The 14377-nt window shown below is 34.1% G+C and overlaps 2 protein-coding genes across 2 annotated transcripts; one reads left to right on the forward strand and one right to left on the reverse strand.

Annotated features, from left to right (window-relative positions):
* Window positions 1–1677: 1677 nt before the first annotated feature.
* LOC137385491 (isochorismatase domain-containing protein 2-like) lies at window positions 1678–3747 on the forward strand. Its single transcript, XM_068071961.1, has 4 exons — window positions 1678–2047; window positions 2243–2353; window positions 2615–2747; window positions 3319–3747. Exons 1-4 carry the CDS (start codon window positions 1861–1863, stop codon window positions 3482–3484), a joined length of 597 nt encoding a protein of 198 aa, XP_067928062.1. The 5' UTR covers window positions 1678–1860; the 3' UTR covers window positions 3485–3747.
* Window positions 3616–14301, reverse strand: LOC137385490 (ras suppressor protein 1-like). The gene is made up of 9 exons (XM_068071960.1): window positions 14135–14301; window positions 13130–13180; window positions 12878–12945; window positions 12541–12593; window positions 11611–11729; window positions 10907–10989; window positions 10001–10115; window positions 7776–7908; window positions 3616–4046 (listed from the first exon to the last, which is right to left on the reverse strand). Exons 1-9 carry the CDS (start codon window positions 14241–14243, stop codon window positions 3953–3955), a joined length of 825 nt encoding a protein of 274 aa, XP_067928061.1. The 5' UTR covers window positions 14244–14301; the 3' UTR covers window positions 3616–3952.
* Between the last annotated feature and the right edge of the window lie 76 nt (window positions 14302–14377).

A 14377-nucleotide genomic window follows, 5' to 3' on the forward strand; every position in this document is an offset into this window, starting at 1 on the left:
CTAGTTATTTTGTGCGATGTCATTTACATAAGCAATACTTTTTATTGAAGGGATTTGCGTGCATAAGGTGAGTGATTTGAATTGTTAGATCATATTATTTGACACAGACAGGTGACTTAATTTTAATGAACTCAGTTTGTAGTTGGTTTGACTTGAAATATATAAGTGATTTAGATACAGCTCTGCCAATCGCCCTTCAGCAGTTTAAAAATCTTTGAAGAGAAAAGTTGGACAGGGAAAACTATTAATGCTTAGAATATTTAATTCTAGGCATTGTCTATGTTCCAGTCTCCAATTGTATATATTTTTGACATAAAATTGCATTTTACTTCATCAGAAATTTAATGTTGCTTCAATGATGAACATGTATCAGTGCATAGCATATAGGAGTCTGTTGTTATTAGCAAAACGCGATGGCAAAGGGCTGGCTTTCCTGTGATCTTTGTGAACTTCTTTGATGTTGTGCAGTGCACAACAGCAAAGAAGTTCACAAAGAACCAAGTCTTTCATATAAGTCTTTCAACAAAGTTTTTCATATAAGCCAAACCTTGAAGAGTGCACAATGTGCACTCTTCAAGGTTTGGCTTATATGAAAGACCGACAAATAAGCAAATAAGTGAGTATATACAGTATATTAAAATTATATGAATGGAAGTTCATCAACGGATGAAATCTTAAAATATGACCAATTTCATCTACTAAATCACATTTTGCAAAACTCATTGTTCAGCAAATATGCATTGAAGGATAAGCTTGATAAAGAGTGTCCTTGTGGTTCAATTGATTGAAATGTAATGCAATAATCAATTCTATACAATAAAAACACAAAAAGTGATGCCATGCCAGAATAGCACTAGTTGTGCAATAAATAAAACTGTCTTGTTATTATCTGGAACAATAAACCTTTCGCAAGGAGAAACGATGAGAGCTAGTGCTATTATAGCTGATTCCAAGGCATATCACTCGCTACAATGATGTCACTTATAATGTAATTTTTGATTACTAACATAAGTATTGTAAAGTGATAGGTTATACTCCTAAATTGGCAAATATAGGCCTAAGCCTTGTGCTAAAATTGCACTGCAATGGAATTGATTGTAGTGACATGAGAATGGCAGTGTGAATCGCATTACAGCTCTTTAGATCTAAACAAATAGAACGCATCAAGTTTAGTCCACCAATTTAAACTAATCAATTGAACTAGATTTATGGCAGATTGATAGCTGGAACGAAACGACACTGTTTATCACCGCAAAATTAGGCTTGTGCCATTGATAAAGACAATTAAAAAGGCAAACAACAGACCAATATTTCTGTTACCACCAACAGAATATTAGAAAGCTGATACATTAACTGCGCTATCAGCAACAAAAATCCACCAGCTTGGTTGTTGTTGAATTTACCGTGAAGCTGTATAGCTGCACAAAGATTATTGCTGGTGATGCATCAAGTTTTGCATCGTCACATTTGAAATTCATTTTAAAAACATGCACATGTTACAAACGATTCCCTAGGTAAAAAAACTCCACATAAATGCGAGTACGTTACATTTATCTAATACTATGCTAAGAAACTTCAGCGGGAATTGCAGTAAGTCGCAGCCATAACACGAAACTGTGTAGAGATCTAAATTTGTTTATTAGTAAGATTGTTATTTTTTGTAAAGAGATCAGTGAAATTTTAGCTTTATATTCTGCTCAGACTATTAGGGCTACCATAACAGCCGCGCCCAGCCTACCAACTTACTGCATGTGAACACGCTTCAAACCACGCCTACCCTTTGCGATTTGCGCTGTCCTTGTTTGCCTTTTTGCAGATATCATCAGCCATTACCTCTCAAGTCCATCTGTCGTTGTCGCAATGGCAGTTTCAGCAAAACTTGCAAAAGCTCTTCCTAAAAACTCAGCTTTATTTCTTTGTGATATGCAAGAAAAGTTCAGGAACATGATTTCTTACTATCCTCAAATTCTCAATACATCAGCGAGAGTGCTGCAAGCTGCGAGAGTGCTAGACATCCCTATCATCGTGACGGAACAATATCCTAAAGGTTTGAAAATATATGCAGTCATTTTATGTTTTTCAAACTGTGAATTCGTCAATAACATTTCTAGTCTTTTGCACCTTGCTCGATTAGTCTGCGACGACCGTATCACATAAATGCTTTACTTTACCGGTTAGTCACCGAAGTTCATCTGTTCATTTATAACTATTCATTCTCTCAGTCTGATGTCTGTTATTGTAGCGTTGGGCAAAACATGCAGTGAATTAGATGTCACAGATTTAAAAGTGTTCTCCAAAACCAACTTTAACATGCTCCAACCAGATGTGGAAGAATATTTTCAAACATTCAAAGGTAGGTATAAGGAACAACTCTATAATACAAATAATAAGTGAGAAACAATTTATAACTAATAAATGAAAAACTCTAAGAAAATGTGCTTTTAAAAGTAAGTTAGTAGGATATGTTTGAAGTGTATGAGCAAAATATATTTAACATTCCAACTTACTTCACAAATGTTTATATGTAATATTTGTTATTATTTAAGTTTGGCGATATTCAAAGTTTTTGCTTGACAAATCCAGCTATGCATAAGCCATATCAGTTATTATACAGGTGTGGAGAACGTAGTGATATGTGGCATTGAAGGGCATGTTTGTGTGAAATCAACTGTCTATGAGTTGTTGAAGAGAGGTATCAATACACACGTTGTAGTAGACGCAGTTTCATCAAGGAGTATGGTTGACAGGTATGTATTAGTTTCGCTCAAATGTGTTATTTACTTTTAAATGATGAAAAAGCTATGTAGAAGAGGAATCCATGAAATGTCTCTTGAGAAGTAAGTCATAGCTTATCTCCTGCCGAACTTCTTGTTTACATTGAAACTGATAAGCTAGGTCACTTTACTTAGGCCCTAGTTATACCTTATGGCGGTAATACGATTACATCCATAATAAGACACTTTTCTGAGCCCTTTTCAGTAGTTTTACTACAGAATTTAATAGTTTACTGATGGTATGTTATTGTCTTTTTCAATGTATTGGTTTATGCAGTCTCAAGCACTTTGAATAGCGGTAGTTCTCAGACTAGTTGCAAGACTGGAGAATGCTACACTGGTTCACTGGAATTTACAGTTAGTCTCGGTAAAAAGTAGACTTGTTTCAGCCAAATAAATTAGTTTTACATTTCATGAGATCTTTTCATAGATAAACTCAGGGAATCATTTAGATGCTATCCTTGAAGTACCTCTGACTTGGTTGACCTATCTGTTGTCTAGCCTCAATTCAGTGCATGCATTTCCATTCACTCTTTTCTGACAGATTGTTTGCTCTGAAAGCTATGAGTGAGGCCGGGGCTCAGCTCACAACTAGTGAGAGTGTTATACTTGGATTTGTGGAAGACGCGAGCCATCCAAAGTTTAGGGAAGTGCAGAAGATCATCATGGAGTCGGCACAAGACAGTGGGCTGTTGGATAGCCGTATATAGCTATTCTTGACTTAACTATGATCTTGCTATTAGTGTAGTCAGCAAAATTATTTGTAGCACTGTAAGTTGTCTGCTTTTGAAAATTATTTTGACTTTAGCTGATATCATGTTCTACAACATACCTTGCGAGACAAATTTTTTATAATATATTTTAGTAAATATATAATTCAAAATGTAATATGAAGAAAAAAAGAATCAATTCAAAAGATTGTATACTGCCAAAGTAACCTGATTAAAGACGAACTATATGATGAAGAGACTCACTAGCAACACTACCATCTTAGATATGACACAGTTGTATAGTTACTGTTTATACTATGTACAGCGGCTCTCTATATTAGTAAGAGAGTAGTGAACACAAGCTGGTGGTAGATTCTCAATGACAAATTGATGAATAGCAACCTTGGCAGCACGCTAAATACTATTATCACGTTGAACTGGAAGAAGAGCTCAATCTAGGCAAGATAGTTATTTTTTCATCCCTTTCCGACTCGCTTTCTTTGATTTGTCATGTGTCTTAGGTGGAGGAGGTGCATCAGCTGCTATTCTCCGCCCATATAAACTAAAATGAACATTTTCATATAGAAGATCAGTTTAAGTAATTGTTTTTACTCACTTATGTTTGAAAATTCCAATATGAAACGACTTGCCATCCTCTTTCATAAGATTCAATCATAAATATTTCAGCGCATATAGCACCAACTTGACTTATTGTTAAAATCATTGATAAGCAGAGCAGACAAAACCAAAAAAGTTATTTTACAGTTTCAAAAGATGGAAATAGTTGCTAAAAAAACTTTGGCATCAATGGGAGCAGTGAGCAAACACCATTGGAAATCTGTTAAGCAATTCTTCAGAAACTAATCCTGCTAACAACTTGGTAATCTTACTGTCGCAGCTACCTTCAATTTACTGGAGCAAATTAGTCTGACTATGTGAAAAGGCATAGCAAATATCTACCACAGCGAAGTATATAAAAACATCTGCATATATGTGAAGTCTGCTACTAATCGTCGCCCCAAATCCGCTAGATGCTTGTTAGAAAGGGTGTCAGCATTCACGCAGAACATTACAACTCCTGGAAATTCTTACGAACAACAAGAGAAAAGCAAGCGAGTGAATGCATGCATATTTATTTACAAAAGTGAGTTTTTAATTTAGGAATATTGTATAATAATAACTGCATTTGACATTTTGTGAATGGAGTATTGAAAAAAGCTTTTATCAAGTTCAATTCTTCCTTTTCTGTTGACTCTGGCAAGTAAATGTTACAAAACACTTTAGTAATAACTTGCCATCCATTGTTTGCATTGTATTGCACAAAGGCACTTGCAGAATACTTGGTTAAATTTAAACTGACCAGGCACCGTTGACTATACATTTTAGATTTTTGGTTATTGATCGAACAATGTTACAAATGTCTTTATTGTACTAGACCCATTGTAAATACATTATTGCAGCCGTAGCACACATCTTATCGAATTATTATTTTAGAGCTAATCGTAAATAAATTCACTATCAATTAGCATCCCACCCCATAATTCATTCCAGACTTTTATCAGAATATTCACATACAAATAAACAAAACGCACAGTAATCAACAGTGCTAACTGTAAAGGTATGATAGGAGAGTTTTCACAACTTGGATTTAGGCTAATTATAGATTTGTCCCTCTTGGTCTGCACTTTATACAATACTAGCTGTGCTACCTGACGCTACCCTAGTATTAAAAATCAGCTTAGAAGTAATGAGAGTTGCCTGCCACTTGCTATTAGCCTGGCAGATTGCCAATGGAAAATTTTAGTAAGCCAACTAATGACAATCACTAACGCAATCACCCTGCGTGGTATGCAAAGCCGGTGGGTATGGCGCCTTACAGTGCCTCGCCTTGCGCGTTCACAACTCGAGTTGCCGTGTTGTACAACTCGGCCTGGGTTTTTGATGAACTCGAGTTGTGTTACGCAAAACTAACACAGGTTCGTAAAGAAAGCAAAGTGAGTAATTGGGGTGTCTCATTTACAGAAATTTAATAATAATAATTTAAATATGTATACATATTTAAATTATATATATTGGCGAGATTTGCGCATATTCATTTCTATAAATATAAAGAGACAAAAACAATTGTAGAATGTAAAAAGCAAACTAAAAAAACAATCTATATGAGAACCGAGCAGCGAAATTTTTTTCCCCAAACAGGTTTACATACGGCAGTAAAATTTTGGCTCATGATTGGTTTTAGTAATTGAGTTTTAGTAACCAAAACCTACATCATTACATTGAAAGTCAATAGTTATAATTAGAGAGAAACACAAAATTCCAAAATTTTATTCAAAATGGCTTAAATTAATGAGTTTTAAGTGAGCGCCTCTTACGTTTTAACAGCACTTTTTGAATGATAACATCAGTTTTGCTACGTTATTTAGAATTTTGTGTTCCTTTCTAATTATAACTATTGATTTCTAATGTAATGATGTAAGTTTTGGTTACTAAAACTCAATTACTAAAGCCAATCATGAGCCAAGATTTTACTGCCGTATGTAAACCTGTTTGGGAAAAAGAAATTCGCAGCCAGCCGGGCAACTTCTTTTTCAAATGAAAAAAGGGTCATCTCTCTAGAATCTGACAAGAAACTGAATGAACACCGAAAATGAACATAGAAATTATTTCAACGGCGTTTAATGATGCACCAAAATAAATTCCATATATAGAAAATATTGCTAGAGAAAATAAAATGATGAGATGTTCTCAAGCCGAGTTGTTGAACTCGAGTTGCTGTTGAAAGAACTCGGCTTGGGTTTTGATGAACTCGAGTTGTGCAACTCGAGTTGTACAACTCGAGTTATATTTACAAACTCGAGTTGTACAACTCGAGTTGTGCAACTCGAGTTGTACTACTCGAGTTGCAAACTCGGCACAGTATAATTTTAATAATTCGCTATTAGCTCTAGTTTCACAGTACATACATAGTTTAATTTCTATTAGCTAACGGGTGCCTATTGATATACCATTGTTAATATAACCAGATCTACGGTTATTCTACCGTACTACCAATATATTGCACCTTACTTTTGAAAAGTCGCGTTGCGTGTTCACAACTCGCGTTGTGCAACTCGAGTTGTACAACTCGAGTTGTGAACGCGGAACGCGAGGCACTGTAAGGCGCCATACGGTGGGTATGCGCTCCCATATAGCGACTTATATTGGCAAGCTAACAGCCCATTCTCTGGCCTATTGGGTAGGGTGTCGGACTGACAAATGGTAGGGTCTGAGATCAAATCTTCTTCGGTCAGGATTCTTTATTCCAAGATTTTAATAGCTATAGCCGGAATGCAAACATAAAACATACTTTGAGAAATATATATATAGAAGCCGTTGAATGACTGATTGCATTTTAATTGCTGACAGTACAATACTTCATATATACACAACTTTTTTGTGCTTGGATTTATGCCAAAATGAATCTTATCTCTTCGGTTTGCTTTTTTGGAGTAGAAATGGTTACCACTATGCATTGGAATCGCAGACTACGTAATACTCCACGTATAAGTACATGGAAAACATAGAAAATTTGACTTTCTGATATTTTTGTGCAGCTAAAAAAAGCGCTAGCTGCACGAAAATATTATGCTAGCTTTTGGATGTGATGTTCTCATATTTAAATGCAATTAGTAAAAATAAAACTAATATTAATTTTTCCTGATTTTTACGCTATACAACTAAATTCCTTAGCTATGAAATTCAATGACAACACACCCATAATTATGTCAGTGATAAGACTTGCTTTTGTGATGAATATTAGGCTATCTAAGCAACAGAAAATGGCTGTGACAATAAATAAACCGCCTAGAGTATTCAAATGGTTCAAGTAAATACATGTAATTAACAGCATAATCTTGACTATAAATGCAAGACTTTGGGTTTGCTATTGACCCATATGACTGCTAGTGTATAGGTGTGGAAAAATGGGTGTAAATTGTTACACAAGAACATTGTTCTTGATGAAAGTAGAGCGACCTGTAACATTTTTAGTAAATTTGCATAGATGTTGTCACTGTCACAACTCCTTCAACCTTTTTTTAAGATGGACAGAGCTATGACTTTCACTCATTTGTGTTGTAAAAGTGTCAATTTTTATGCCAGAATGCATGTGAACACATAATTATAATCAGTGAAAGATTTTGCATCCTATACGAAGAGTGAGCAAATATTGGCTACCTGCTCACGATTCATCAGACAGCCCATAGAAGCTTTATACAACCCAACAGAATAAAAGCTAAATTATACTTACTATTTATATGTGTCTGACTTGATATAATCAAAAAGATGAGATACACTCAGATTCAGTTGTTCCATAATAGGAGGGGCCCACGGGTTGCTGTCATATTTAAAGACATTCTTGGACCCGAGCAAGTCTAAGCTGGCTGCAAAAACACAAGTTTTTAAATAAATACTATTGTGGAAAAAGAACAGAATATGATTATTTGTTTATTTAAATAAAAAACCTTTATAAATTTTTATCACTAACCACTTTTTCAAGCCTCAGCTATTAAAAAGCATTTCATATGGCGTATGAAACCTGATATATCTTATCTATAATCATTTACTAAAACGGATAAACATCTGTTATCAGTTATCTGTTAAACATCTGCCATTTAGGCCTACGATTCGTAATAATAGGGCATAAAAGTCTTAGCAATACGGAAAAATGTACACTAGTATCTTTACTTATGACAGCCTCAGGTTTCAGGTTATGAAATCTCTCTGAAAAATTTATTTTTTATTATGAACGGAATTAAAAGGCCCTACACTATAGCCGAGGAGGAATGTATTATAGTTGATAGAGATAGTTACTACATGTATTTCTATTGATCAAATAACGAAAACCTTAGAGTGGATTTCCCAAAATATCTAAATTTGTAACGAAAAAAGTTAGGCGTTGGCTGACTGTGGTGAGTTTCTTTGACATTTTATAATGACGAGTGAAAGCTGACAAAAGCGAGCATCATTGGATCAATTCTTTACAGAAATAAACACATGAAAATGACTGATGAGAGTGAATCAGAAAAACTGTAAGGCGACCACAACGCAAGGCATTTTTATTCTTTGATTTAGTATTTATCATTTTTAATTTTGGTAGTTGTAACTAGTCCATTTTTTTTACATGTGTAAATTAATTGTCATTTAATTCAGTCATCCATATTATTGTTATTACAAGTTTTGAGGTATTTTATAATGCATAATAAAATTTTGTCCAAATTTTGTGAGGCTTGGAACAAATTACTAAATTTTTTGCGCATGAAGCGCCTCTAGCTACGAAGGTTTCAGGTTAAAAAATGACCTCCCAAGCATTCATTTCAGAAGTATAGCTAACTTGTATTAACTTATGATGCACCATTATGTCCTGTATTACAATATATCATAATTAGAATTAATATACAGCTTGACATGGTTTGTAATGCATATCTGTGAGCCACATGTAATAATATTGAGTGATTAGGGGATAGTACATTCTAAGATAAACTGAAACATGCTAATGTATGAATATAAAACAAATCTACAGCAAACATCCTTTTATTCTCTAAGTTATTTATTAATAAAATGTCATTTGCCGAGTCTAGTTTGCTGAGCTATATTTTCAAAAATTACGTTTCATATTTTCAATGATGAAACATTTCCAAGTATGGTTAACGATTTTATGCATGTATGGAGGGACAGCCTTTCTTAATGTCATTCCTAGTAGGCCATCTGACTTTGACAAAGTTTTCCAAAGCCCAACTCTTTAAAGTCGACAAGCCGCATCATGCGGCTTGCTTTTATAGGCGCTTTTGGTTTCGAAAGATTCTCAGCAAGTATTAGGTCTAGAAACGATTTAAATAGCTTAGAAATAGTCCAAGACAATGCTTTTGTATTGTATAAATTTTCAAAGAGCCTCCCTATTCTAAGCTTCAAGGAATACAAAAGAGCATGATCACACGACTCCTATAATCCTACTCATAACTCCTTCTAGTGTTTGATGGTAACAAACTTTGTAGTGCAAAATGATAAAGTTATAATGATGACAAGGTTTCAGGGTTCACTATGATGTACATGGCTAACATGGGAGATCACAAAACATGTAACACAAAACATGTAACACAAAACATGTAACACAAAACATGTAACACAAAACATGTAACACAAAACATGTAACACTATTGTTGGTTCTTATAGCCAATCATATCCTGCATCTTTAAGGGTGATTTATAAATTATTTGGCCAAACAATTTTTTCCCCATCATTATGGAATGGAAGAATTTAGTGAAGCAAGCTATTTCAAATATCATTAGAAAGAAGATTTTGAATAAGATGCAATTTTTAGTTCAAAGAAATACCAATTACTTCTCAAGTTATGAAAGATCATATATGGCCGTGACAGCTTTTGAAATTTTTTAGAAAATAAATTCCGACTTTCCAAAGACTCAATATCTAAAAATCTATATAAATTGTGTAATAATAAATAGCAGAAGTGTTTACCAAATTCAGGAGGAAGAACGGTGAGTCTGTTTCCCTGTATGTGCAGTTCCCTCAACCTAGCCAATTCTCCTATCTCCTTCGGTAGAGAAATCAAGTCATTGTCACGCAGCACCAGCTATCAAAATACAAATGACGGACAGTAAGTGATAGGCTCCTTGAGATGTAACAAGAGATATGATAGGCTCCTCGCTCCAAAAGATGTAACTTATGCCTTGTTAGTCTTATGTTTAATAATTACAAAATGGAAGCAACGAAAATATACTATTATTATTGTTACTGGAATCTGATGGTAATGCAATCGATAGCTGATGAGATATAGCAGGTGATTGACAAATAAAGCAGGTTACTGATAGCCATGACAAGCTCACTTACAAATAGAGTAGCCAACTGATAGCTAATAATAGTAAAACTAATAGCGCATGACTGAATGGTGCGTTATGAACAATATTCTAATTAATGGCTAAAATAATGATAGACATACTTTTGTTAAAAAGAAAAACAGGTTGAACCATGTCAATTTTTGACCAACTTGTTTTTTTTGCATTACAGTTCGAACATAATAATAGCTGAACATGTAGTATGAGTTATGAAAATAAAGTGGCTCATCAAGCAATGCTCAATTGACAAGCCTTGCGGACTAACATTTAAAGTACAGCTCAGTAATTGCTGAGTGACTGACAGGTCAATCAAACATTTAAAAATCAAAAGTACAACAGAGAGGTCCACCACAATTACTGTACAACAAAAAACTAGTTTGATTTATTGCAATATACTTGTACTTTTGTAACAGCAAATAGTGCTACAAAACTAGCAACATGCCACAATTTCCATTTGAGGATTTTTTTTGCAGCAACTAAGGAACTAGCTGAATAAAATATTATTAGTTTTAATATTACTTATACTCACGACTTGTAAACTTTGGAGTTGTCCAATCTCCTTAGGTAAATGTTCAAAGTCATTGTCTCCCAAATATAGGGTCCTGAGCATTTCTGTGCACAAAAGGCCATTGAACTTATTTATACATATTTTACACTTTCTCTTGTTTGGTGGTATTTCTCATTGACATAAGGCTCAGAAGAGAACACTCCCGCCTAATAAAAATGGGCTGTCTCAAGCTGTATTACTCTCTGAGGCTACTAGCTTTTCAGCTGTTGCCTCCTTTTCACTATGAAAATCATACTGTAAAACATATGCATACATATGCATGTTTGACAGTATTAAAAAATTACAGTTTTAGGCTTCTGTATACAAAATATGATAAACATGAGAGTCCGTAAAATAATAAGCCCAGTCAATCGGTAGCAAGGGTAATTTCTTGTTTGGCCATTTTGAATGTGACTAATAAGTCAGCAATTCCAATAGACAAAATACCATGTCGGCAATTGATTTGCGTTATGTTGGCTTATCGAGTATCTATGTGACCTTCCTACCAGCTCACTTCCTCAAATTATGCACATTTAAAATTGAAGTTCTTCCAAGAATACAAAAATATCATAGCCTATAATTTGTAATAAAACGTGTAGCGAACTAAACAAGTGAATAATGCTGGACAGTTGCTATATCAAGAGAATGCAAACCACTGCTTCACAGAGAATAAGTCATTAACTTACCCAGTCTACAAAAATTTCCGGGGAGACTCATTTCGTTGAGATTGTTGTAGGTTAAATCGAGCATTTCTAAACTCTGAAAGCTTCCAAAACCTCTCGGAAGTGAGTTTAGTCGATTCATGCTGTGAAAAAATAAATAAATAAATAAATAAAAATCAATATAAAATCGGAACGTGTACTTAAAAACACCTCGACCGCCAGAAAATTCTGGGGAATGTTTTTATGGCAGCTTGAGAGAAAAAGCTAATTGACCAATAGGTGACCTCTAGAATGAATTTGTGGACCAATAGAAGTAGTTAAAAAAGCGACAGAGTCTACAACAAATAAGCTGGTAAGCAAACAATTACAAAACAAGAAAAACACTTATTGAGTGAAAGGTGATTACACGTGTTAGTGGCAAATACATTTACATTTAACATGAGCACCGGCGTGAAAATAAAACCACAGGTGGAGTATCGATAGTCTCTACAACTCAAGTGAATTACCTATACTCCAGAAGTCATGACAGAAAGTTGATGTATTAGTGCTGTTATTAGCATAGCCACAATTCACAGATTATATGCTGGTCTGAATCTTACATACTGTGAAAAGTTCTGGTTCACAAAGTGTAGCTGTTAAAACGATGATTAAATATACAAAGACTATGTATAAATATGTATGACTAGGTGTACAGCGAGTAGTCATTGACTCGCATTGATATCCTGAATAGCTATTACTAGTCATTTCAACATAGACCTGAAGACATTCAGTTGAAACATGTGGTACTATGACTTTTTCAGTTTTGAGGCCTTTGAAAAATGTTTTCTTTTAATGTTTTTTAGTTGTTCCGAATTAACTACACAATTTGTTATGAACTGCCTTTTAAATTTAGTAACTTTTCTGAAACACAAATTACTGCTAGAGAAACAATTTAGCCAACTATTTCATACTCACCCGACATTTAGTCTTTTCAAACATGGTAGTGAGCTGAGAGAAGTGGGCAGCTCCTGTTGGATATAATATTTAAAGCTTAGAAACTGACATTCTAAAAACGCTCAAACAATATTTCAATCAAAAAGAATGGTTGGTACCGGCTGACGCTGATCAAGGAAATCTGCTTTGTTTAACACACAGCAAAAAAATTAGAAAAACATCCTCATCTACCAACATTGATACATTTACCGTAGTTACAGATAGAAGCAGATTTATGGACTCTGCCACGTCTAATGTTTCAACTTGTAGTACTGTGCAGCACAAGGAATACTTTTATAAAATGAGCTGGAAAACATACCTCCAAGTGGTTATTGAATAGATTCAAGGCTTCTAAGTTAACCAGGTTGGCTATGCTTGCTGGCAATGCTAAAGAAAATATAAACATTCATTAGACCCAAAATCTTAGTAATCGCTATAAATGATTTATATTCAATCAGAAGAAAAGGATATAGACACCAACATTCATATGCATATTGAACAGAGTAACGGAGTTAGAGGTTAGAAGACTGAAGACAGATGATTCTAACAGAGTATTAAAAATGAAACTTACATGATATTTTATTGTGAGCTAGTGTGATACGTACAACATGATCCAAGTTCACTGTAACATAAAAGAAACTTGAAGGAATAATAACTAAAACCTAAGAAAAAGCAGCCTCATCCATTTATTGTCATGCATTCCATTATGGTGTCTTACACTTGAGTTCCCTTCTCAGCAAATTGAATGGTTGAAATATAATATTAACCGTTCAAAGAGGTACACTTTCTTGCAAATAATATGGGTCTGATAGGGCTAAGCAAGTCATGCATATTTCATAAAACAGTCATGAGCTTTTAAACCGATATACATGTACCAGAAACAGATCTAGTCGTGAATAGGGTATAAATTTAATTGTTAGTTGTTTTTTAATTCAGCAGACAAAAAAAATATGCACATATATTTGACTTATCTGGGCTACTACACAAGTTTTGTACTAATTCATCAAGCTAGTTTGGTGACTACATCAAAAACTACCAAGAGCTGTAACTTCGAGACTAAACAAAAGAAGACTCTCCAAAACATTCTAGCCAAATCTTGTAGAACTTCCAAATTTACACTATTTATTGTTAAATTATCAGTATTATTGGTCACTCACCAAAAATTAAGATTAGCTACATTATATTTAGTCTTTGAATCTTTGTGATGTTTATTGTGGTTTTTGTTCGCTTCTATTAGATTCATTTGAAGATAACTATTGTATAAGTTACCAATCCATGTTTTAATTCTATTGTATTTCAGTTTATAATAATTATAGATAACACCATATTCTTTAATAACATGTTTGTTGAAAATTTTGCATATTTATGTTAGTAGAAGCATTTATTTGTCGATAGTGATAATCTTTATCATTTCTGATGTAGAAGTCCACGAATGCTTTGAGTAGCCAACAAACAAACAATTAACTTAAGTTTACTACAATGTATTCAATTTCAAAATATAAATTAGGGACTGGATTACAATTGCAATGCTTACATATAGCTAGTCGGTGCCAAAAAGAAAGTTCAACCAACTTACACAGTCCAGGAATATCTATGATGTTAGATATGCTTTTATCAATCAAATCCAGAGTTTTTGATTTTTCTTGATGGCATTCATCGACTAACTTTTTAGCTTTTCCTGCCATGTTTCTATCCGTGATTAAATTCTATCATGATTTTTGCTACTAAACAAAACCGGATGACCCAATAACATAAATTAAATATAGCCTCAGCGACAAAGTTAGACATCGCATTACTAGATGGGTGGGGTCGAGTTCAG

This window comes from Watersipora subatra, chromosome 1, assembly GCF_963576615.1.
Source record: "Watersipora subatra chromosome 1, tzWatSuba1.1, whole genome shotgun sequence".
NCBI lineage: Eukaryota > Metazoa > Bryozoa > Gymnolaemata > Cheilostomatida > Watersiporidae > Watersipora > Watersipora subatra.